A 27,193-nucleotide genomic window follows, 5' to 3' on the forward strand; every position below is an offset into this window, starting at 1 on the left:
TTGTTGGGTGACATTTTTTTTTCTCCCAGAAATTTTGTAATAATTTTCCAATTATTAACAAGTTTCCAGTATCGAGGACTCAGAATTTGGTTCTAGTTTTCTCTTTTCTTTTTATGTAGTTATTTGGCTAAGGATTTTTCAGTCTGGAAACTTTAAGCTTTTATCTTTTTTCCCCTTAGAATTCAGAACTTTTCACCCAGTTGAGCCTAGATACATAAAAATTTTAATCTTTCATGTGATTCAGTGAGTTCTTTTAATTTGAAAACCTATGCTTTCAACTTAGAGAGATTTAATGGTGTTATTAATTACCCCATTTTCTGTTTATTTTTAATATTTTTATGGTTTTTTATACTTCTTTTCTCTTTTTAAAATTTTTATTCTTTTTTTCTATCCATTTTTATTTCTTTTCCTTTGTCTTAATTCCTTGAGTTAATTTTCAGATCACAAGTTCACTTTATTTGGTGGTGCCTATTTTATTTTTTTACTGCCTCTGAAATTTTAAAAAATATTGGCAGCCGAGAATTTCATATCTAACAGTCATGACTGACAAAATTTGTGTGTCTAGATTATTTCTTTTAACTGCCATTGTACTTAGGGCAATATTATCTGTATGTTTTAATAGCGTGATTAGGATTCCATAAATACCAGAATAATATTTTTAAAATCCAACCTGTGACCATTTGTTAAATGCTTAGTTTGTGTTACTTTATCTAGATATTGATTCCTTTTTCTAAAAGTTTTTTTCATTTCCCAACTACTCTTCCCCACTTTAGCAGGAAATCCATGTGTTCAATACTGAATTTTTAGTTGATTACTTCCCATTATTCCTTCTTTCCCAGAGAAAATATATATAAAACTGTTTTAAACCAAGTAACCTACATTTTGTTTCCCTTTTTTTCTTTTCTTTTCTTCTTTTTTGGCGTGGGCAGGCTTCAGGGATAGAATCCAGGTCTCTGGCATGGCAGGCGATAATTCTGCCAGTGAGCCACCATTGTACCTCCCTGTTTCCCTTTAATTTTATGGCATTTTAGACATCTGCATTAGATTTTCTGAGTTGGAATGAACACATACATAACTTCAGTTAGAGGCTGATTATATTAAGAGGAAGATTATAATTCAGGAGAGTATGCTTGCTTTCTTGAATGAGAGTAAAGCATACTTTGTTACATTATCTTACTAAGATTATTGTAAATTCCACTCACACTCCTAACTCTTGTTTTTCAGGCTGTCACAGTCAGAAACTCCATGGCTAAGTCTTTATATAGTGCCCTGTTTGACTGGATAGTTTTTCGAATTAATCATGCACTCCTGAACAGTAAGGATTTGGAACAAAATACCAAGGTAAACACACATTGGATTATACAACATTTTTTTTCCCATAAAAATATTTTAGACTGCTAATACATGAAATTTAAAACAACAAAGAATTATATACAGTAATAAGTGTTATATTCCCTGCTGCCTCCCTCCCTACTGCTGTTTGGTTACCCTATCTAGAATAAATGTTGTTCTGTATGCAGCTTTCCATATCTTTTATCCTGTGCATTTATATTGTATAGATTTGTGTATACACAGCAATGAGTGGACTGCGTTGTAGGAAGAGTATTTGTATGGAGGATTAGAATTTAATCCCTATGTTCCATATTAAGAAATTAATAGATAATTTCTACAAGTAAAATATCAGGAAATAGTAGTATATGCATTCGTATATTAAATCACACAGCACTACACCACACCACGCCATACCACACCATTCTGGTATCTAGCCTGCATGAGGTGTATTAAATGTACTTTTTAGCTTGGGTCTTAAAGCAGAATTCCATTTATTGGGATATAGAAGCTCAAAACAGAAGAAATTGCATAGTCTTCTTGGCATAACCAGGAATAATGTAGCTCTGCTGATCCTTCACTTAAATAACCTTCTAACTTCTTCATAAGCTGTTCTTGTCTCTTAGAGTTTAGGTATTTTTGAGATTGACAACTTGATAATTGGCACCTTATCCTGCTTCCTACTTTTCTGTAAAGTATTAAAATTTTAATGTGTTTTTATGATTAGGTAAAAAAGAAAAAGATGAAGACAAAAGTGACTAAAATGTTTTATGATTGTGGTCTATTTTGGTTGAACACTGGACAGATAAGACCCTTTCCATTGCTGTGTAATGGCTTTCAGTGTTTTGTAATTTTATATTATGGATATTATTCATTACATAAATTTGAATCTCTTTTTATAACCAACATTTTTTGTCTTGTTTTACAGACTTTGTCCATTGGTGTTCTTGATATTTTTGGGTTTGAAGATTATGAAAATAATAGCTTTGAACAGTTCTGTATTAATTTTGCTAATGAACGTTTACAACACTACTTTAATCAGCATATCTTCAAATTGGAGCAAGTGAGTACCTCAGTGCATGCCTGCTTGGCCCTCCTTATTCACACATGCACACTCAGTCATACAGGCACACACATTTTAAAGTCATAGTCATGATGAGCATTTTAAAACTTGTGTTTCAATACAGGCATTGTGATCTTCATATCCGTGTAAGCAAGTGACAAACCAGAATATAGTTTTTCAGCCAGGTCTTGTAGGGTTTTCATTTTTCATAGCCAACAAGTAGATTCGATAATGTGCTTATTTGAAAGGAAGGATATGTGGGTTTGTTTTGCATTTTTCTTGTTATTGTTGTTTTTATCCTACTATGGGCTTTGCCTTTTTGTGTAATGCTTGTTTGGTTTGGTTTCCTATTTTAGAATATATTAGAGACATTTATTAATAGAATCTTTGTAAAATTTTTTTAATTGATATATTTTATATTTTCACATACCCTGTAATCATACAAAGTATACAGTCATTGGTTCACAATATCATCGAATAGCTGTGTATCTATCATCACAATCGACTTTTTTTTTCTTTTTTCTGAAAAATAACATATATATGAAACAATAATTTCAAAGCACACTGTTACAATTAGTTGTAGGATAGATTTCAGAGTTTGGTATGAGTTACAATTCCACAATTTTAGGCTTTTATTACTAGCTGCACCAAGACACTGGAGGCCAAAAGAAACATTATTATTTTGATTGAGTAGTCATATTGATTTGTTAAACCTTATCTTCTCTGTATAATGCCACCATTACCTTTGATCTTTCTCCCACTTTTTTTACTTTAATTATTTATTTATTGATATATATTACATATTCACATACCATGTAATTATCCAAAGTGTACAATCAGTGGTTCACATTATCATCATATAGCTGTGCATTTATCATAACAATTGACTTTTTTTTCCTTTTTTGTGAAAAAAATAAATACACAGAAACAATAAATTTCAAAGCACATTCAACAATTAGTTGTAGGACAGATTTTAGAGTTTGGTATGGGTTACAATTCCACAATTTTAGATTTTTACTCCTAGTTGCTCTAAGATACTAGAGACTAAAAGAAATATCAATGTAATGATTCAGGAATCATACTCATTTGTTAAACCCTATCTTCTCTGTATAACTCCACCATCACCTTTGATATTTGTCCCACTCTTTAGGGGTATTTCAGCTATGCCAATTCTAATTTTTTCATGTTTGTATGGGGCTGTTGATAATATGGAATGGGGGATGGAACTAGCTGATCTTCTGGAGACCCATCTGGAGGTTTTAAGTTTCTGGAAAGTTACTCTGGTGTAACCTTTGTAGCATCTCACATACATCCTAGGTGTTCTTTAGGGTTGGCAGGGATGGTTTTGGCTGTGAGTTGGCAGAGTAGCAATAATAGGTAGCAGTGTCTAGCTGAAGCTTGCCTAAGACTGACCTCCAGCTAGCCTCTTGAGTCTATTTGAACTCATTTATACCACTGATACCTTACTAATTATGTTTCTTTTCCCTCTTTTGGTCAGGATGGCCTTGTTGATTCCACAATCCCAGGGCCAGACTCAACCCTAGTAGTCATATCACATGCCCCAGGATGTCATGTCCCACAAAGAGGGGAGGGCAGTGATTTCACTTGCAGAGTTGGACTCAGAGAGAGAGAGAGAGACCACATCTGAGTAACAAAAGAGGTCGTCCAGACTGATAGGAAGGCTAAATTTCTCCATTACATACAGAAGTGTCACAAGAGTAAACCTCAAGATCAAGGACTTGGACTATTGATTTGGATGTCCCTAATGTTTGACACAGTATCAGGGGTTTCCTCAGTGGTAAAGTTTAATAGTTCCATATTTATTTTCTCCCATCCCTCAAGAAACTTTGGAAATATTTTTTGGTTATCTCCTTAATATACTCTGGGATATATCCAGGCATAACATTAAGCTATTCTTAATTCTGGGTTTCCTGTGTTTGGATTGTTTAAGTGATCTATCCAGATAGGTTGAGTTAGATTATGTGCTACAGAAAATTTACGTTCTGGACAAAATAAACCTTTCTTCTTTTGGTCTTACAGGGTAGGTGAAGTTCTAAAATACTATGTCTTCCTTACCCCTGTATTCTGAATTACCTTAATCCCGACCTGTTCAGCTTCATTCTTATCTCTAAGGACCAGGTTATACATATATAAAACTGCCTCTCAAAATCCAGAAATAACAATTACTGCTCTGGACGAAATGTGAGTGCTAATAAGAGCTTGCAATCTAGACCCCAATTTTCTTATAAGAATTTTCTAAATGAGATCATACAATATTTGCTTTTTTGTTTCTGTCTCATTTTGCCTCACCAAATGTCCCACAGGTTCATTCACATTGTGGCATGCCTCACAGCTTCATTCCTTTTTGTAGCAGCACAACATTAGATCGTATGTAACTCCATTGTTCAACAGTGTACTTCTCAGTCAGTGCATCCTTCAGCCACCTCCATCTACTGCTCCTCATGTATAATGTCCAAAATTAACAGTCCATTAACACTTTCACTTTTAGATAATTTCATTGTTCCCAAGAGAAAGATAACCAATAAAAACACCCTCAACAGATAGAAAATCCGAACCTCTCCCTAACTCTTGTGCCTCCCCCTATTCTGTACCCCTGATATTACTGTGGTACTGTTGAGGCTTTCCTGTTAAACATAGCCCACAGCATGCAATAACAGTTTTCCCCCTATAACCCCAGATTATACATTCTTTGTGTAAGATTCACACCTTTGCTGTAGTTCATACAAGAACTTTTTTATATGTGTAGTATTAATCAGACACTTGAGTCTATACAATGCTTTTCAATCATGTTCACCTTGAATATGGTACTAATTCTTATAGACCCACTAGTGAACTACCTTCACTTCTGTCTGTTCTCTTACAATTAAGTTAAACCTCATTAGCTAATTATTCACCCATCTTAAGCTTCTGTATATCTCTAGGTCCCCTGTGTTCTGTATTATAGGCTTCTCATTTCCTTCAGTAGTCTAAAGTTTTTTAATTGCGGGACGAGAGTAGAGCAGGAGGTAGGGCGTGGGGCAGGGCACGCAATGTGGCTATGGGTTGTGGCACAGGTATAGACACATGTCGGGATGAAACGCAGGTGCCCATGAGTATTGAGTGTGGGGTGCGGGGTTGGGGAGTTGCCAGTGCGAGGTCATGGGCATTAGTTGCAGCTTCAGCAGGTCTTGGAGTGCAGGAGTAGCTGTGGTTTGGGTGACACAAAGGTAGGATGTGACAAGTGATGGATGAGGGGGCTGTTCCTATGCATGGGGGCTGGTATGCCGGCAGAAGGCAGATAGGCGTGTGGCACATGGGGCTGTGGGTGTCAGAGTGTGCAGTATGGGGCATAGAATTTGGAGGGCAGGTAGGGCAGGGTGCAGGTGTGTTCTTGCTCAGGGGGAGCACGTCCAGGGGATCAGGATGCAGATGTGCATGTGTGCGGGACCGGGGTACCGGTCGTGGGTATTGCGGGGCATCTGTCAGGGGCAGGTGTTTTTAGGTGGGTGGAGCCATGTCATGGGTGGACAGGTGCTGGGTTGGTGGGGCAGGGGTGCACATGTGTGCAGGGCTGTGGCTGTGTGGCACAGATGTGCACGTGAGCACCTGCCAGGTGTGGGAGCAGGTTGTTTGTGTCAGGGTGTGGGGTAAGTTTGTGTATGTGCATAGGACAGCTGGGTGATGTATAGGGGTCAAGAGGTCGGTGATACCTGGCGGGTAGGATATGGCTGTGCATATGCACAGGTATGGGGACACGGGCCTTGGTGTGCACGGGTCTTGTGTGCAGGGCCCTTATGTGTGGATGTGCAGAGCTCAGCGGCAGCTGGGAGGGGTTTTGTTTGTGTGAGCTGGGGTGGGTGTGGCCTGGATGCATTGGGGAGTGCTTCACCAGATCTGGGGGTGGGGTGTGGTGGGGCAGGGTTGTATGTGTGAATGGGGTCAGGGGGACAGGGTTCAGGGGCCAAGGGACAGCAAGCAGATGTGTGGGTACAGGTGTGGGCAGACATGGGTGTGTGTGTGCGTGTCTGCAGTCTGGGGGTGCTGAATGCTGAGGTACATGGGCCTAAAACTTAGGAGGTGTGAGGCTGAGGTGCAGGACTGTGTGGGCCTAGAGTAGGTATGACCTGGGTATGTAGGTGAGCGCCTGCAGACTGGAAGGGCAGATGGGTACCTGCAATCTGGATGCCCAGGTGAGCGCCTTCAGGGGGCAGGGAGGGAGCGGTGGGGGTTGAGGGGCTGGGGGTGGGTTTCGATAGGAGTGGAACAGTTTCGGTATGTGTGTGCACACGTGCTTGTTGTGGGGGTATGGGGTGGGGATGCGTAGGTGGGGGTTGAGGTGGACCTACTTGGAGCACAGTGGAGAGGCGAGGCCTGGGCTCAGGGGTGTGTGTGGGCTCCCAGGTTGCAGGGCTGAGATGGTGCATGGTGTTCAAGTAACAGTTTGGCTTTACTTCTTTGTCCCGATCTCCCTGTTTGTGCACTCTGAGGACTCTGAGCCTCAGTTTGGAAAGGGACACGTTAGTCTGTTTGTACTAGCTGTATAACCTCTGGTTCTCAGTATCTAAATTCTTCAGCTTTTGCATCCAGGGCCCCCCCTATGTGGTATACAAGACCCTCTCATGTCACTTACACCCTGAACCCACTGTCCTGGTCATTTTCTGTCACTTCTCTAGCTGTTTCTTGGAGCAGATGTGAACACAAACTATCCTATTCCACCATCTTCCTCGAACTCTTTAATACAATCTTGATTCAGTAGAGAGTGTGGAACCGGGATGTGTGGAAAGATCAATACTGGCAACTAGATGCTTCTTTTTAAAAGCCTAAGGTTGATTTATGTAGAAAGAGAGCCTTCAGTTTCTTTGAGAATTCTTAGGGCTAAGGCATAGTCAAACAAAATGTGGGTCCTTTCTCTAAACTAATCTTGGCATCAGTAGTAGGTTGAAACTGTAGAGCAGAGTTTCAGTTTGTATGTAATGATAGGCAGAATCAAGATTCACCGTCAATTCAAGGACAGTGATAAAGGAAATGAACAGAAACATCATAAAAGACTGGAAAGAAAATGAAATGGTTAAAAAAAATAGATATGTTTTTCTTATCATTGGGACTTGTTGCCCTCTCTCTATCATAAGCACCTATGTTCTTCTTAAAGAGTTATAAGGGTTGTTTGACAGTAGATCAGGTAGCATTAGTCCTTAACATCCTGATAAATGCTTAAAGTTTTTAGCACATAGTCTTTTAGCTGGACTTTCTACTAGTTAAAAGATAGTATTATTTAGTATAATGTTAACTAATAATTATATAGTGCTTGATATTTTCCAGGCAGCTAATATTATTATTCCAGTTTTATAGATGATGCTTAAAGCTAGTACAGTGCTCAAATGTTAATACTCTTGCTCCATAATTCTTACTCTAAACCAGAACTTAGCTAGGTTTTGTATTTAAGATCTCCTGACTCAGTCAAGAGCTCTTTAGCTAGATCATGTTAAATTAAAACTTCTGTATCTTGCAAGTGGGTATATTTGTTGCAAGTGTGAGGGTTACGAATTTTTTATTTGTATTCTGTATTTTACAAAGTAAATTATCAATTGCTCCTTTGAAGCTTATTCCCTACAGAGGAAAAGCTAAGCCTACTTATGATTATGCCTAAGAAACACCTCCATAGAAGCTCTTTTGCGGCTCAGATGTGGCTTCTCTCTCTAAGCCAAGTCCGCAGATAAACCCACTGCCCTCCCTCCCTACGTGGGACATGACTCCCAAGAGTGTAAATCTACCTGTCAGTCTGGGACATGGTCTTCAGGGGATGAGTCTGGCTTGGCAACGTGGGATAGTGAAAGCTTTCTTGACCAAAAGGAGAAGAGAAATGAAACAAAATAAAGTTTCAGTGGCTGAGAGATTTCAAATAGGATTGAGAAGTTATTCTGGAGATTATTCTTATGAAATATATTGATATGCTTTTACAGTATTTGGTATGTTGAAGTAGCTAGAGAGATATCTGAAATTGTTGAGCTCTAATCCACTAGCCTTGATTCTTGAGAATGATTAAATAACTATAGAGCTTTTAGGTGTGTCCATATGATTATGAAAACCTTGTGACTGACATTCCCTTTACCCAGTATATGGACAGATGAGTAAGAAAAAAAAGAACAAAAAATAAATAAACAGTAAAGGTATGGGGGTATAGGATGCTTTGGGTGTTCTTTTTTTTACCTTTATTTTTATTTATTTTTTATTTTTGGAGCAATGAAAATTGTCAAAAATAGATTGTGATGATGAGTGCACAGCTATATAGTGATACTGTGAACTATTGATTGTACACTTTGGATAATTATTTGAATATATGATATATGTCAATAAAAAGAAAAATAAAATCAAGCAATCCAAAAGAAAGCAAGCAACAGAGATGAGTAAAAGAAATGTCAAATAACACAGGACAAAGAGCCAATAGTCACATTGTTTATTGAGTGATTATATTAAATATAAATTGATTAATTGCTCAAGCTAAAAAAAGATTATCATGCTGGATATAAAACAAAACTCTTTGTTGTTTTTAAGAGTAATACTTTAAATGTAACCATACAGAAAATTTAACAGTAAAAGGATGGAAAAAACTTTGCCAACATTAACAACAAATAAAAAAGTGGTGTAGCTGTATTAATATATTTTAAGATGGAAATTATTTGTAGAGATAAAAAGATATTTCATAAAAGTAAAAGAGCAGTTAATCAGAAAATATAATAACTCCAAATTTGTAGGCACCTGATAAAATAGCTTTAAAATATGTGAAGCAAAAATAAAAAAAGACAAAAAGAATAAGCAGGTTTATTTGCAGACATAGTAGGATGTTCTAGCATACCTTGCTCTAACTAGTTAAGAGAATAAGCAGACAATAAAATCAGTTAGGATATGGAAAATTTAATACATCCAGTGGCCAGGGAACCCACCCTTCCCAGCCTTCTGGTCATTGTACCGCTTTGCCTGGGGCTGAGGTGGAAGATTTATGTCAGTAAGAACATAGGAGACTTTAAAAGTAAATATCTCGTTGTTCTTAGACCATTGCAGCAACAGTTATATTTTCAAATCCACATGGAATAATTACAAAATGTGTTCATATATTGGACCATAAAACAAAGGTTAGATTTCAGTATCAATGGAATTATGGTAGAAATCAATAGTAGAAGGACAACTGGAACATTCCTATATGATTAGTACTTAAGAAATCTGCTTCTAAATAGCCTACAGTCTGAAAAAGAAATTAGAAAATATATGTGCTTAGTGGATGTTAACATAATAAGTCTTATGGGATTCAGCTAAAACTATATTTAGGGTAAAATTTATAGATGTTAGAAGATTTTGAGACTGAACATTAATGATCCAAGTATTCATCCCATCAAACTGCGAAAAGAACAGCAAACTAAACCAAAGGGTAGTGGAAAGAAGGGACAAATAAAGGTAAAAGAAAAGTAAAATGAAATATACCAAGAGAGAGCAACAGGAAGCACATTGCCAGGTCCACGAAGCAAAAAGCTGAAACAGAACCTGGAAGAGAAGGGAAAGACCTCAGATGCCACCAGGTGCCTTGCCATGTGATAGAGGAACCAAAGATCACCAGCAGCCATCCTGAGAACACCACGGTCTAAAGGGAGAAAGCATTGCCTTGTTCATGCCTTGATTTGAATATCTTCTCACCCTCAAAACCTCTGTGTGATTTAGGCTGATTCAAGATGGCTGATTAGGGAGAGACTAATGAGGGGTCAGGCAGAAATTGTCCCCAACAATGGCTCTGGGGCCCTGTAGAGAGTGCAGAATGGAGAGATAGGGAAACTGCTGTGAGAGAATGTTAGTAATCCCCTCTCAGCTCTGGCTCCTGGCGCCCATCCTCCACACTCAGGGCAGGAAGCATTTGGCAGTCACCTCCAAACTGAAAGGGCAGCACAGGTCCATTCTCCTAAAAAGAGGGTGGGACAGGACCTAGCACTGCACCCGCTTTTGGTGGTGAATTTGATCTGCTAAAAACACCAGCAATTTAAACCTGTGCTGCCTGGAGTGGCTGTCATTATCTGAGATGGCAGGGAACTGCTCAGCCTTCTGAGGGCTGAGGGGAATAGGTTACCAGCGCCATCTGCTGGCAGTCGAGGAAAGCGCACCCTTGGGAAGACACGAAAAGGCATTTGGTCCAAGAGGGCAGGACAGGAAAGTACACACTTGGTGAGCAGAATTAAGGGCTCTTAGGCATCTTTACCTTACCTTCCCTGGGGTCCTGTAGAGCTTGTGTACACTCCCTTCACGGGTCCCCAGGCAAACCCTGGTTGGGTAATACTGACAAACCAAGTGCCTATGAAGAGTATTAACACAAAGCCAGTCAACAACAAAAGCTTTGACAGGAGAGAGAATTTGACCTTCAGAGTAAACTCAATAATATAATACATTGCCTAGAGATCAGCAAAAAATAATATGCCATGTTAAGAACCAAGAAGATAAGGCTCAAAGGATCAAATAAAAAAGAGGAGATATAGAATCTGGGACAACTAATCAAAGATGTTTAAACAAATCTAAACAAATTTGAGGTGGCTGAAGAGATAAAGGATATTATGAAGATGTTGGATGAGCGTAAATATGAATTTGAAAGCATGCAAAGAAAAATAACAGCACTTTCAGGAATGAAAGACATAATTGATGAAATAAAAAATATCCTGGAAGCACGCAACTACACATTTGAGCAGACAGAAGAAAGGATCAGCGAGCTAAAAAACTGCATCCAAATTTGAACAGACAAAAGACCAGATAGAGAAAAGTATCGGAAAAGTTGAGCAGGGACTCTGGGAATTGATTGACAACATGAAGCACACAGATATTCATGTCACTCGTGTCCCAAAAGAAGGGAAAAGGGGAAGAAGGAACATTTGAGAAACAACAACAGAGAACTACCTAACTCTTATGAAACGCAGTGATATACAGGTCTAAGAAGTGTAGCGTACCCCAAATTGAATAAATCCAAAAGACTTAGTCCAAGATACATATTGAGAAAAATGTCAAATGCTTAAGAGAGAATTCTGAAAGCAGCGAGAGAAAAATAATTCATAATATACAAGGGATGCCCAATAGGACCAACCTTCAGTTTCTCATCAGAAAATATGGAGGTGAGAAGGCAGGGATCTGATATATTCAAGGTACTGAAAGAGAAAATTTTTCATTCAAGAACTCCCTATTTGATAAAACTGTATTTCAAAAATCAGGAAATGCTTAAGATTCACAGAGAAGCAGAAGCTAAGAGAGTTCATTAACAAAGACCTGCCTTATAGGAAAAGCTAATGGAAGTCCTGCAGGGTAAAAGGAAAGGATGAGAAAGAGAGGCTTGGAGGAAATTATAAAAATGAAGATTATCAGTAAGAGTAACTTAAAGGGTAAAAAAAGTGATACAAAAATATGATATGCTATGTGAAAACCAAAGGTTGAAGTAAATACTGCCTTTACAGTAATAACATTGAATGAACATTGAATGAACTTCCCAGTTAAAAAAACATAGACTGGCAGAATGGATAAAAAAATAAGATGAGCCATCTACATTTTGTCTATAAGAGACTCACCTCAGACCCAAGAATACAAATAGGTTGAAAGTAAAAGACTGAAAAAAAGATATTCCGTGCTAACAGTATCCAAGAAAAAGCTGGGGTAACTATGCTAATATTGGACAAAATAGACTTTAAGTAAAAAGCTGTTAATAAGAAGGACATTATATATTAATAAAAGTTTCAATCCACCCAGAAGAAATAACAGTCATCAATATATATGCATCTAGTCAAGATGACCCAATATACGTGAGGCAAATACTAACGGAACTGAAATGAGAAATAGGGATATTGACAATAATAGTTGGAGACTTCGGTAACACCAATCACCAATAGATAGAATATGTAAACAGAGGATCAGTAAGGAAATAGAGAATTTGGATAATTTTGATAAATGAGCTAGGCCTAACAGATGTAGATAGAACCGTGTACCCCAAGACTGCAGGATATACATTCTTCTCAGTGCTCATGGATCGTTCTGCAGGTTAAACCATATGTTGGTTCATGAAACTGGTCCTAATAAGTTTAAAAAGATTGAAATTATACAAAGCACTTTCTCACATCATAATGGAGTGAAGCTGGAAGTCAACAACAGGCAGAGGACTGGAAAATGCACAAATGTATGGAGATTAAACATCACACTCTTAAATGATCAGTGGATTATAGTAGAAATTTCAAGAGAAATCAGTACATATCTCAAGATGAATGAAAACACGAATACAACATCAAAATTTATGGGATGCAGTGAAGGCAATGCTAGAAGAAAATTAATTAATATACAAAAATCAGTAATCTTCTATACATTAGAGATGAGTAATCTGAGGAGGAAATCAGCAAAAAATTCCATTTACAAGAGCAGCTAAAAAAATTGCGTGCCTCGAAATAAATTTAATCAAGGACCTGTATTCAGAAAATTGCAAAACATTGCTAAAAGAAATCAGAGAGAACCCAATAAATGGAAGGACATTCTGTGACCATGGATTAGAAGACTAAATATTGTTAAGATGTGAATTCACCCTAATTGATTTACAGATTCAGTACAATCCTAATCAAAATTCCAACAGCCTAACTTGCAGAATTGACAAAGCAAATGCCATATGTATTTGGAAGTGCAATAGTCCTCCCAATAGACAAAAACATCTTGAGAAAGAGAAAGGAAGTTGGAAAACTCATACTGCCTGACTGTAAAGCATATTTATTACGCAGATACACTGATAAAAACAGAATGGTATTTACATAAAGATAGACATACTGACAAGTGAAATTGAATTGAGAGTTCAGAAATAGACTTTTACATATATGATCAATTGATGTGTGAAAAGGCTGTCAAGTCCACCCAAGTGGGACAGAGTAGTTTCTTCAACAGATGGTGCTGGATATCCATAACTAGAAGAAAGAAAGAGGATTCCTATCTTATACCTTACACAAAAATTAACTCAGAATGGATCAAAGACCTAAATATAAAAGAACCGTAAAACTCCTAGAAGAAAATGTTCGGAAGTATCTTCAAGATCTTCCTTATACCCAAAGTACAAAGAACAAAAGGAAAAAAAGATAAATGGGACCTCCTCAGAACTGAATGCTTTTGTGCTTCAGAGTACTATGTCAACAGGATGAAAAGACAGTTTGCTCAATGGGAAAAAATATCGGAAACCACATATCTAGTAGGGGTTAATATCTAGGATATGTGAAGCGATCCTACAATTCAACAATAAAAACACATACAATCCAATTTTTAAAATGGGCAAAAGACTTGAAAAGACACCTTTTCAAAGAGGATATGCAGATGGCTAAAAAGCACATGAAAAGATGCTCAACATTACCAGCTGTAAGAGATGCAAATTAAAACTATGATGTGATATCATTTTACATCTACTAGAATGGCTACTATAAAAAAAAAACAATGAACTATAAGTGTTGGAGAGGATTAACTTATTCACTGCTGGTGGACTTGTAGAATGGTGCAACCACTCTGGAAGACAGTTTAGTTCCTCAAGAAGCTAAGTGTAGAATTACCCAGCAATCCTATTACTAGGTAGAAACTTGGAGAAACTGAAAGCAGGGATGTAAACAGACATGTGCATACTGAAGTAGCGACATTATTTACAATTGCCAAAAGATGAAAACAACCCAGGTGTCCATCAACTGATGAATGAATAAGGAAAATATTGTATATTTATATGAAGAACTATTAACGCAGCTGTAAGAAAAACTGAAGTCATTATGAGTGTGACTCCCAGGTTATTGAACCTAGAGGACATTGTATTGAGTGAAATAAGCCAGACACAAAAGGACAAACATTGTATGACCTCACTTATATAAATATAGCTACCAAACCCATGGTGTTTATATCTAGAATATAGGTTACCAGAAGATAGAATGAGGGAGGGGATGGGGAGCTGATGCTTAATTTGGGCGGTATATGTATTAAGATTAATTGTAGGGGGTGCAGGGTTAGTTCAGTGGTAGAATCCTCTCCTGCCATGTGGGAGACCTGGGTTTGATTCCTGGCCCATGCACTTCCCAAACAAACAAACAAATGAAAAAAAAAGAACCAACCAAACAAAAATTCAACAAATGGTGCTGCAATAAGGGCATATTTACATTGAAAAAGAATGTATTGTGAACCTGCCATACAGCATACAAAAAAAAAAAAGATTGATTGTAAGTGTTTGAAAATGAATGAAGGTGATGGGAACACATTATAGTGACTAACAGAGATAATATATAGGTGTGATTGTGATTGAGAGGGAAAGTTTATGTTCATATATGTCACTAGAAGGAAAGCTAGAGGATGAAACATGGTACTGAATAATATAGTGAACCTTTTCAGGATGAAAATGGTCTAGAATTGAGTGTGGTAATGCATGCATATTTCTGTGAGTATACAAGATGATAGTGATTGTACACTTTAGATGGACTATTTGGTGTATGAGTTTATCTCAATACGACTGCTTTTAAAACAAAAATATACCATGGTGAGGGGATAAACAAAGTAAAAAATTAATATTTTGAAAAGATTACTGTTTCAGTTTCCTATGCTGCTTAAAGTAAATACCATGAAAATAATAGGAATTTATTCATTTATGGGAAAATGTCCAAATCAGGGCATCATCAAGGCGATACTTTCTTCCTTAAGCCAGTTTCTGGTAATTCTTGGCTCCCATATCATGTGGTAAGGCACATAGTGGAGTCTGCTGGGATCTTTCCCTCCTCTTCTGGGTTTTGCTGATTTCATCTTCTTGCTTTTGTGGCTTCTTCTCTCTGTGTGAATTTCTTCTTCTTGTAAAGGACTCCTGTAATAAGAGTAAGACCCATTTTGATTGAATGTGTCTAGGCTTAACTGAAGTAGCTTTAGCCTTATCAAAAGTTCTACTTATAATGTATTTACACCCACAAGAGTGGATTAAATTTAAGAAGTGTTTTTCTGAAGTATAATCACCCTCACACCACAACTAGTAACATCAATAAAATTCTCAAGAAATTTATCCAGGAAAGAGACAAAGACAGAGAGGGATGTAAATACCTAGAATTTATGTAAATAACTAGACTCTAAATGACAGGATATCATTGTGGGCCCTATGCAAGTAATAGTAGATACACTAAAATACTTTATATCAATAAGTAAACATAGCAAATGATATGAAAAATACTTTTCAAAATTGACATGAGAAGAAATAGAAAGTCTGATTCTGTTACTATTAAAGACACTTAATATATAATTAAAACCCTTTCCATTAAGAATATTGCAAGGAAAGCTGGCTTTACTGGTTAATTCTAGCAACACTAAAAGAACAAATACTATTTAGTCTGACATAAACTCCTACATGGAAAAGGAAAAGAGGGCACAATTCTCAACTCATTGTAGGGGAAAATACTGAGGCCAAAATCTGTCAAAAATAGTGTTAGAAGTGGAAATTCTTAACAAATAAAAGTAACCTATATCTAGCAAGATAAAGGGTAATACATCAGAACCAAGTTGAGTTGCTCCAAAGTTTGTGTTACCTTTAACTAAATCTAATTAAATTTGTTAAGAAAACAAAGTAAAGAATTATCATCTCCAGTAGAAAAAACATTTGATAAAATTGCATATCCATTCATGATTAAAAAAACAAAGGCGGAGGGAAAACTTCTTAGAAATAGGAGTAAATTTCCTCAACCAGGTACAGGGCACATACAAAAAACCTGTAGCTAGTATCATCCTTAATAGAAACAGACTGAATGTTTGCTCTTTCAGACTGAGAATAAACCTAGAGGTACTTCATAAAAGAGAACATCCAAATGGGCAGTAAACTTATCAGTGTTTTTCCATTATGATCATCAGGGAAATTATAATCAAAACCACCATGAGATCCTCTATCAGCATCGCTAAAAGGAAAAAAAAGTGATAAAACAAATTTTGAAGAGATATGGCTCAAGGAAAACTCCTGTATAACTACTTTAGAAAGCTGTTTGTTAGTATATGCTGGGGTTAAAAATACTGAATAGTTTATAACCCTGTGTTTTCTCTCTCAAAATGTATATAAAGGTATATCAAAAGCATTTTTTTTGCATAGAAATGTTCATAATGGCATTATGTTTAATAGCTAATAATTGGAAATAACTCACATTATCGGTACTAGAATGGATGAATAAATGGTTGCATATACATATAATGTAATACTGTACAACATTTGTTCTGAACGTATTTTTCCTTAAGCAGCAGCATCAGTGTCAACTCAGACTTATTAGAAATTCACTTTCCTGGGCACTACCCTACATCTCCTTATTCAGAAACTCCGGGGATGGAGCCTAGCTTTTATCCTTTAATAAGCCCTCTTGGTGATTAGCTTTGTTCATTAAAGTTTGAGAACAAGTGATCTATAGCAGAGTTCAGCATTCTTTTTCTGTAAAGGACAGTATATCCATATATTAGTTTTTTCCAGCCACATTGTCTGTCTCACAGCTAGTTAACTCCATTGTTGTAGAGAGAAAACAGCCATAGATAGTATAGAAAAGAAAGAATGTAGCTGGATTCTATGTACTTGCTGTACAGCAATTAAAATGAATGTGTGCATTCAGCAACATGGATGTGTTCCCTTGAACATGATTTTGAATAAAAAAACAAGTGAAGTAAAAAGAATATGTATTATGTTATTCTGCTTATTTGGTATTCATAAACAGGCAAATCTTATGAATAGTATTAGAATTTGGGACTATCTTTAACTTGGGGGAAGAAGGTCTGGGTGGTCATTAGGAGGAAGGGATAAGGATGACTTTTGGACTGCTAATAAAACTGTAAAAATCCGTATGCTCATATCATCCAGTCTATCCATACTCCCAAAGAGAAGGCAAAACTATTCTTATCACTGTTTGATGGTGACCTTTATAAAACAATTCCATAACTTGAAACTGTTAATTAAAAGTAAAGAATGAAGCAGTTAGCCTTCCTCATTAGAGTTACTATAGTTTATATTATGTATGTCCTTCTTTACAGGATATTAAACACAGGAGGAATGTTAGAATTACAAAATCACTATTTTGCAAAAAATACCAATTTGCAGAGAATTAACTAGTTTCTGCAAGTATTATCAATTAATGCTGGAACAGTCGAACAGGATGTTTACTTGGTACTCAAATATCACTCTATTGTAGAAACTTTTCTCCTATTTATTCTTAGGAACATCTTTTCTGAAACGCTATCTAAAACTGAAAGCACCAAAGGGATGAAAAAATAATATTCCCTAATATCAACTGTAACCTGTACCAAACTTTGAAATCTGTTTTATAATTACTTGTTAAAATGTACATTGACATTTTTTGCTTTTTTGTATATGTGTTATATTTTACAATATGAAATGTTAAAAAAAAGAGGTGGGGCTGCCTTCCGTATCTTCTGGGAGTCCTAGGAAGATAAGTTCTGAAACACGGGTTTCGTTTTCTGGTTCCACATAGCTGGTAAAACGGATGGGAAAGAGCCCAGAGCAATGAATATTTAGCTGTGAGCAGTGATCAGCAAATGCTATGGTTTGTATGGTAAACACATTAAATTAATTATTCCTTAGAGACGTAGGGCACTCTATCTGCAAATACCAGGGGACACTAAATGCTCCTACATCTCCTTTATGTTGTTGCTATCTAATCATCCTCTCCATAAATGTAAACATTTTCCCAAGGCAATACTTTCCACTACAAATTAACTTATATCTTATTTAACCTAACAATTATTTGAACAGTCATTTTGTACCATGTGATGAAGAAGTTGTGGTTAAAGGATATTGTTGATGGTAGTATAATATTTGAATGTAAATATTACCAAATTGCACAACTGAAAATGATTAATGAGAAATTTCAAGTTGTATATAGATTATTATAGTAAAAACTTAAATGAGAAATTAAAAAGCAGTGCAGAGAAATGAATAAAGAAAAATGGAACTTTGATAAGAGTATTTTGAATAGTTTTTCCAGGCTTGTATTATACTGTGAATTTTTTAACCTTGTAACTTGAAACCATTTTTTTAACTATTCCAGGATTTTTTTTTTTTTTGCCATAAGACAAAAGCTGAGTTTGATGCTTAGTTTGTTACAAGATTTATTTATATGAATTCCATATGATTTATATCACTGGTGACCAGATGTGATGCTTTTCCCCTTTCTCCAGAAATGCTGTTTCATTAAATTCATTCTTGAGGATCCAATAAATACCTTGAGTCTTTGATGGTTTAGAATCATGTAGGAGAGATTAGGTTTCTTCACCGAATACTTTTCTTTAGTGATTCATCAGATACTGCGACAAAAATGAATATAACCCTAAAGTTTGACCAGAGTTGTCTCACAAAAAGGATTATACCCCCCAAATTTTGTTGTAGTACTTTATTAAAAAAAGGGGGGATACTTAGTATCAAGATTTGAAAAGTGACAGTTACACATCCTTCCATTGCATGGAATGGTGGTTTTTTAAAAAAACGTTTAGACTATTCTTTTAAGTCTGCTAAAAGTTTTCATTCCTTATTGTCGTATACCTATTATTTTCTGCAACATGAACAAATTGTTGTTTTGTAATTTGGCTTTCCTAGGAGGAATATAGAATTGAAGGTATCACTTGGCACAATATAGAGTATATTGATAATACCTGTTGCATAAATCTTATTAGCAAGAAACCAACAGGACTACTCCATCTTTTAGATGAGGAAAGCAAGTGAGTATATTTCTTTTTAATTGTGCATTTTAGCTTTTCATGAAGCAAATGAGTATGTTTCTTTTTAATTGGGTTTCTGTTTTTCATGTCTCTTTTAAGACATAAATTTCCTTCTTTGATATTCAGATAAAGAGCCAAGGTTCCCTTGTATGCATTTTTGTGGGCATTTCTACACAGTTATTTTGATGCTTAGTTTGTTACTTGTTCCTCCTTTCTTAAATTGAATTTTACATGAGTTGTTTGTAGATTTCATGTCTGACAGGAGAGAATATCATGATATGTTAATGATGCCTTCCCTAATTGCAAGTGATAAGTGACACCGCATGTCAATATTTGCCATCCTTGTTAACAGCATTCAATATACTAAACTTAAATATAAACTTCAGAAACAAAGATTCATATAGAATCCTATAGAGTGCTCTCAGTATTCTATGAAATATTATTTATTATTAAATTATCCTAAGACATGATAAATCTAGATTTATAGAAACTGAAGTGATGGAGGATCTTTGCTTTTTTGTGACTACGCAGTGAAAAATTAGAAATTGAGTTAGGTCAACTGATTCTCCCCACTAAACTAGGAGAGGAAATATTGGGATATATTTATTATAGGTAGGATTACCTTGCATCAGGTTTGCATGAGACAAGCTAAAGTTTATACTTTTTGTCCTAGTTTAGTCATTAAAAGTGTGTCCTTTCACTCATAATGAAAATGATCTTGTTTAAATTATAAACTATATGTTTCCTATTCATATGCTGTAAACGTGCCAATTTACAACATGTAAATAGAAAGCAGTAGTAGCAGAATGCAGAGTATTTTGGAAAGGGGACTGCCAGCAGTTATGTCTAGTATCCATTCTACTCCCTCTATCATTAATCTATTTCTATCAATAATCTAAATAGATTAAAATGAAGTTAACATAAATAGAAAATATTTTAATTTTTTGTACACGTTTGTATAGAAGTTTCTCTGTTGCTCTGTGTGTCCTGAATATATATTATCTTTTATAAAATTATGTAGATAGTGGTTCTTAACTCTGCTGATTCATTAGGTCAGGGGTGAGGCTAAGATACCTTTATTTTGGAAAGCTTTATAGGTGATTTAAATATCCAGTATTGACAAACATTGTCGTTGATACGGAACCAATAAGCAGTTCTTTTTGTTTGGGATATTTTATGGTAACAAAGAGAACAAAAAAGTTTAAGCAATTCAAGAAAAAGATCATATAGTTAGATGATCTTTTTTTGATCATTTGAGATTCAAACCCTCCAGCTATTTCTGACTTCTAAGCTCATGCTTATATTGTTTATAACGCTTAGGCTTTAGAGTTAGACGTCCAGGGTTTGTATCCCAACTCTGTTAATAACTGTTGACAAATCTCTTAATATCCTTGGTCCTGAGCTTTCTTATATAAAACAGAACTGATGATAATGAATGATGATGTTATGTCTACCATATTTCTTAAGGTAGTTGTGTGTAGGAATTGAGGTAGTATAAACTGAAACCTGAATAAAGTTGAGGGCCATTTCTGTCCTGTCATTGTTTAACATTTCATTGAGTCTACATCTTACCATACCCCAACTATATTTTCCTGAGCAGACATTAACTCACATTGTTGTAAATATCACCTAATGAAGAGAATGGCACCTCTTTGTTGTTACCTCAAAATTTCTGGTGTTAAATCACATGGCCAAAAATTATAAGAAGATAGATTCTGGCTCAATATGAGGAAGAACTTTCTAATTATTAGAGCTCATTGAATAATAAAATCCCCCATTATAGTAATTATTTTGCATTATATGCTGTCTGTTTTAAGTAGGAGACTGGCCTGAATAACCTCTTAATCATTACTTCATTTGAGTTACTATGTTGAGTCTTCTATAAAATTTTTAATAAACCATAAATTCATTTCCTCACTTTATAAGTCTGTAGTTATTAGCTCCCCTTGTAAATGGACCATCTTTGTTTCTTTGCTTTAACATTCCAGAAGATCCCTGAAGGTATGGAATATTTTCCCTCTGCTATTTGCTTGTAAAAGGGATTGAAAAATTAATTAGTCACATTTAGGAAGAATTATTTTGGGAATCCCATAGACTGAGTCTTTTTCTTCTAAAGAAATATTTCATTTTATAGGGAAAATGCAGCATGAAACATATCCTTAGCTGAGTTCCTACATCATTCAGTGTGCTTGTAATTTCTTTTTTTTTTTTATTAATTAACGGAAAAAAATGAAATTAACACAACATTTAGAAATCATACCATTCTACATATGCAATCAGTAATTCTTAACATCATCACATAGATGCATGATCATCGTTTATTAGTACATTTGCATCGGTTTAGAGGAACTAGCAACACAACAGAAAAAGATGTAGAATGTTAATATAGAGAAAAAAAATAAAAGTAATAATAATAGTAAAAAAAAAAACAAAAAACCCTATAGCTCAGATGCAGCTTCATTCAGTGTTTTAACATGATTACTTTACACTTAGGTATTATTGTGCTGTCCATTTTTGAGTTTTTGTATCTAATCCTGTTGCACAGTCTGTATCCCTTCAGCTCCAACTACCCATTATCTTACCCTGTTTCTAACTCCTGCTGGACTCTGTTACCAATGACATATTCCAAGTTTATTCTCGAATGTCCGTTCACATCAGTGGGACCATACAGTATTTGTCCTTTAGTCTTTGGCTGGACTCACTCAGCATAATGTTCTCTAGGTCCATCCATGTTATTACATGCTTCATAAGTTTATCTTGTCTTAAAGCTGCATAATATTCCATCGTATGTATATACCACAGTTTGTTTAGCCATTTGTCTGTTGATGGACATTTTGGCTGTTTCCATCTCTTTGCAATTGTAAATAACGCTGCTATAAACATTGGTGTGCAAATGTCCGTTTGTGTCTTTGCCCTTAAGTCCTTTGAGTAGATACCTAGCAATGGTATTGCTGGGTCATATGGCAATTCTATATTCAGCTTTTTTTTTATTTTTTTTTCTATTTTTTTTTATTAATTAAAAAAAGAATTAACAAAACAATTAGAAATCCTTCCAATCTACATGTACAATCAGTAATTCTTAATAACATCACATAGTTGCATATTCATCATTTCTTAGTACATTTGCATCAATTTAGAAAAAGAAATAAAAAGACAACAGAATAAGAATTAAAACAATAATAGAAAGAAAAAAAAACAAAAAAAACAAAAACAAAAAACCTATACCTCACATGCAGCTTATTCAGTGTTTTAACATAATTGCGTTACAATTGGGTAGTATTGTGCTGTCCATTTCTGAGTTTTTATATCCAGTCCCGTTGTACAGTCTGTATCCCTTCATCTCCAATTATCCCTTCTCTTTTTTTTTTTTTTTTAATTAACGGAAAAAAAGAAATTAACCCAACATTTAGAGATCATACCATTCTACACATGCAATCATTAATTCTTAACATCATCACATAGATGCATGATCATCATTTCTTAGTACATTTGCATTGGTTTAGAAGAACTAGCAACATAACCGAAAAAGATATAGAATGTTAATATAGAGAAAAAAATAAAAGTAATAATAGTAAAATCAAAACAAAACAAAACAAAACAAAACAAAAACCTATAGCTCAGATGCAGCTTCATTCAGTGTTTTAACATGATTACTTTACAATTAGGTATTATTGTGCTGTCCATTTTTGAGTTTTTGTATCTAGTCCTGTTGCACAGTCTGTATCCCTTCAGCTTCAATTACCCATTGTCTTACCCTGTTTCTAACTCCTGCTGAACTCTGTTACCAATGACATATTTCAAGTTTATTCTCGAATGTCCGTTCACATCAGTGGGACCATACAGTATTTGTCCTTTAGTTTTTGGCTGGATTCACTCAGCATAATATTCTCTAGGTCCATCCATGTTATTACATGGTTCATAAGTTTATCTTGTCTTAAAGCTGCATAATATTCTATCGTATGTATATACCACAGTTTGTTTAGCCACTCTTCTGTTGATGGAGATTTTGGCTGTTTCCATCTCTTTGCAATTGTAAATAATGCTGCTATAAACATTGGTGTGCAAATGTCCGTTTGTGTCTTTGCCCTTAAGTCCTTTGAGTAGATACCTAGCAATGGTATTGCTGGGTCGTATGGCAATTCTATATTCAGCTTTTTGAGGAACCGCCAAACTGCCTTCCACAGTGGTTGCACCCTTTGACATTCCCACCAACAGTGGATAAGTGTGCCTCTTTCTCCGCATCCTCTCCAGCACTTGTCATTTTCTGTTTTGTTGATAATGGCCATTCTGGTGGGTGTGAGATGATATCTCATTGTGGTTTTGACTTGCATTTCTCTAATGGCCAGGGACATTGAGCATCTCTTCATGTGCCTTTTGGCCATTTGTATTTCCTCTTCTGGTAGGTGTCTGTTCAAGTCTTTTTCCCATTTTGCAATTGGGTTGGCTGTCTTTTTGTTGTTGAGTTGAACAATCTCTTTATAAATTCTGCATACTAGACCTTTATCTGATATGTCATTTCCAAATATTATCTCCCATTGTGTAGGCTGTCTTTCTACTTTCTTGATGAAGTTCTTTGATGCACAAAAGTGTTTAACTTTGAGGAGTTCCCATTTATTTATTTCCTTCTTCAGTGCTCTTGCTTTAGGTTTAAGGTCCATAAAACCGCCTCCAATTGTAAGATTCATAAGATATCTCCCTATATTTTCCTCTAACTGTTTCATGGTCTTAGACCTAATGTTTAGATCTTTGATCCATTTTGAGTTAACTTTTGTATAAGGTGTGAGATACGGGTCTTCTTTCATTCTTTTGCATATGGATATCCAGTTCTCTAGGCACCATTTATTGAAGAGACTGTTCTGTCCCAGGTGAGTTGGCTTGACTGCCTTATCAAAGATCAAATGTCCATAGATGAGAGGGTCTATATCTGAGCACTCTATTCGATTCCATTGGTCGATATATCTATCTTTATGCCAATACCATGCTGTTTTGACCACTGTGGCTTCATAATATGCCTTAAAGTCCGGCAGCGCGAGACCTCCAGCTTTGTTTTTTTTCCTCAAGATGTTTTTAGCAATTCGGGGCAACCTGCCCTTCCAGATAAATATGCTTATTGGTTTTTCTATTTCTGAAAAATAAGTTGTTGGGATTTTGATTGGTATTGCATTGAATCTGTAGATCAGTTTAGGTAGGATTGACATCTTAATTATATTTAGTCTTCCAATCCATGAACACGGTATGCCCTTCCATCTATTTAAGTCTTCTGTGATTTCTTTTATCAGTTTTTTGTAGTTTTCTTTATATAGGTTTTTTGTCTCTTTAGTTAAATTTATTCCTAGGTATTTTATTCTTTTAGTTGCGATTGTAAATGGGATTCGTTTCTTGATTTCCCCATCAGCTTGTTCATTACTAGTGTATAGAAATGCTACAGATTTTTGAATGTTGATCTTGTAACCTGCTACTTTGCTGTACTCATTTATTAGCTCTAGTAGTTTTGTTGTGGATTTTTCCGGGTTTTCGACGTATAGTATCATATCGTCTGCAAACAGTGATAGTTTTACTTCTTCCTTTCCAATTTTGATGCCTTGTATTTCTTTTTCTTGTCTAATTGCTTTGGCTAGAACCTCCAACCCAATGTTGAATAATAGTGGTGATAGTGGACATCCTTGTCTTGTTCCTGATCTTAGGGGGAAAATTTTCAATTTTTCCCCATTGAGGATGATATTAGCTGTGGGTTTTTCATATATTCCCTATATCATTTTAAGGAAGTTCCCTTGTATTCCTAGCTTTTGAAATGTTTTCAACAGGAAAGGATGTTGAATGTTGTCAGATGCCTTCTCTGCATCAATTGAGATGATCATGTGATTTTTCTGCTTTGATTTGTTGATATGGTGTATTACATTAATTGATTTTCTTATGTTGAACCATCCTTGCATACCTGGGATGAATCCTACTTGGTCATGATGTATAATTCTTTTAATGTGTTTTTGAATTCGATTTGCTAGAATTTTATTGAGGATTTTTGCATCTATTTCATTAGAGAGATTGGTCTATAGTTTTCTTTTTTTGTAATATCTTTGCCTGGTTTTGGTATGAGGGTGATGTTGGCTTATAGAATGAATTAGGTAGTTTTCCCTCCACTTCGATTATATTGAAGAGTTTGAGGAGAGCTGGTACTAATTCTTTCTGGAATGTTTGATAAAATTCACATGTGAAGCCGTCTGGTCCTGGACTTTTCTTTTTAGGGAACTTTTGAATGACTAATTCAATCTCTTTACTTGTGATTGGTTTGTTGAAGTCATCTATTTCTTCTTAAGCCAATTGGTTGTTCATGTCTTTCCAGGAACCCGTCCATTTCATCTAAGTTATTGTATTTATTAGCGTAAAGTTGTTCATAGTATCCTGTTATTACCTCCTTTATTTCTGTGAGGTCAGTAGTTATGTCTCCTCTTCCATTTCTGATCTTATTTATTTGCATCCTCTCTCTTCTTCTTTTTGTCAATCTTGCTAAGGGCCCATCAATCTTATTGATTTTCTCATAGAACCAACTTCTGGTCTTATTGATATTCTCTATTGTTTTCATGTTTTCAATTTCATTTATTTCTGCTCTAATCTTTGTTATTTCTTTCCTTTTGCTTGCTTTGGGATTAGTTTGCTGTTTTTTCTCCAGTTCTTCCAAATGGACAGTTAATTCCTGCATTTTTGCCTTTTCTTCTTTTCTGATATAGGCATTTAGGGCAATAAATTTCCCTCTTAGCACTGCCTTTGCTGCGTCCCATAGGTTTTAATATGTTGTGTTTTCATTCGCCTCGAGGTATTTACTAATTTCTCTTGCAATTTCTTCTTTGACCCACTCATTGTTTAAGAGTGTGTTGTTGAGCCTCCACGTATTTGTGAATTTTCTGGCCCTCCGCCTATTATTGATTTCCAACTTCATTCCTTAATGATCCGAGAAAGTGTTGTGTATGATTTCAATCTTTTTAAATTTGTTAAGACTTGCTTTGTGACCCAGCATATGGTCTATCTTTGAGAATGATCCATGAGTACTTGAGAAAAAGGTGTATCCTGCTCTTGTGGGATGTAATGTCCTATAAATGTCTGTTAAGTCTAGCTCATTTATAGTAATATTCAGATTCTCTGTTTCTTTATTGATCCTCTGTCTAGATGTTCTGTCCATTGATGAGAGTGGTGAATTGAAGTCTCCAACTATTATGGTATATGTGTCTATTTCCCTTTTCAGTGTTTGCAGTGTATTCCTCACGTATTTTGGGGCATTCTGGTTCGGTGCGTAAATATTTATGATTGTTATGTCTTCTTGTTTAATTGTTCCTTTTATTAGTATATAGTGTTCTTCTTTGTCTCTTTTAACTGTTTTACATTTGAAGTCTAATTTGTTGGATATTAGTATAGCCACTCCTACTCTTTTCTGGTTGTTATTTGCATGAAATAGCTTTTCCCAATCTTTCACTTTCAACCTCTGTTTATCTTTGGGTCTAAGATGTGTTTCCTGTAGACAGCATATAGAAGGATCCTGTTTTTTAATCCATTCTGCCAGTCTGTGTCTTTTGATTGGGGAATTCAGTCCATTAACATTTAGTGTTATTACTCTTTGGATAATATTTTCCTCTACCATTTTTCCTTTTGTATTATATATATCATATCTGACTTTCCTTCTTCCTACACTCTTCTCCATACCTCTCTCTTCTGTCTTTTCGTATCTGACTCTCGTGCTCCCTTTAGTATTTCTTGCAGAGCTGGTCTCTTGGTCACAGATTCTCTCAGTGACTTTTTTCTCTGAGAATGTTTTAATTTCTCCCTCATTTTTGAAGGACAATTTTGCTGGATATAGGAGTCTTGGTTGACAGTTTTTCTCCTTTAGTAAATTAAATATATCATCCCACTGTCTTCTAGCCTCCATGGTTTCTGCTGAGAAATCTACACATAGTCTTATTGGGTTTCCCTTGTATGTGATGGATTGTTTTTCTCTTGCTGCTTTCAAGATTCTCTCTTTCTCTTTGACCTCTGACATTCTAACTAGTAAGTGTCTTGGAGAACGCCTAT

General features: G+C 35.6%; 1 protein-coding gene across 1 annotated transcript in view; it reads left to right on the plus strand.

Moving 5' to 3' along the window:
* MYO9A (myosin IXA) overlaps nucleotides 1–27,193 on the plus strand; it is a 401,408-nt gene that overhangs the window by 187,531 nt on the left and 186,684 nt on the right. Inside the window, exons 10-12 of the mRNA XM_077123892.1 lie at nucleotides 1,225–1,341; nucleotides 2,258–2,392; nucleotides 19,014–19,135. Of these exons, the coding sequence (XP_076980007.1) occupies nucleotides 1,225–1,341; nucleotides 2,258–2,392; nucleotides 19,014–19,135 (374 nt within the window). The remainder of the gene's footprint in view (nucleotides 1–1,224; nucleotides 1,342–2,257; nucleotides 2,393–19,013; nucleotides 19,136–27,193) is intronic.

This window comes from Tamandua tetradactyla, chromosome 12 (assembly GCF_023851605.1).
Source record: "Tamandua tetradactyla isolate mTamTet1 chromosome 12, mTamTet1.pri, whole genome shotgun sequence".
Classification (NCBI taxonomy): Eukaryota; Metazoa; Chordata; class Mammalia; order Pilosa; family Myrmecophagidae; genus Tamandua; species Tamandua tetradactyla.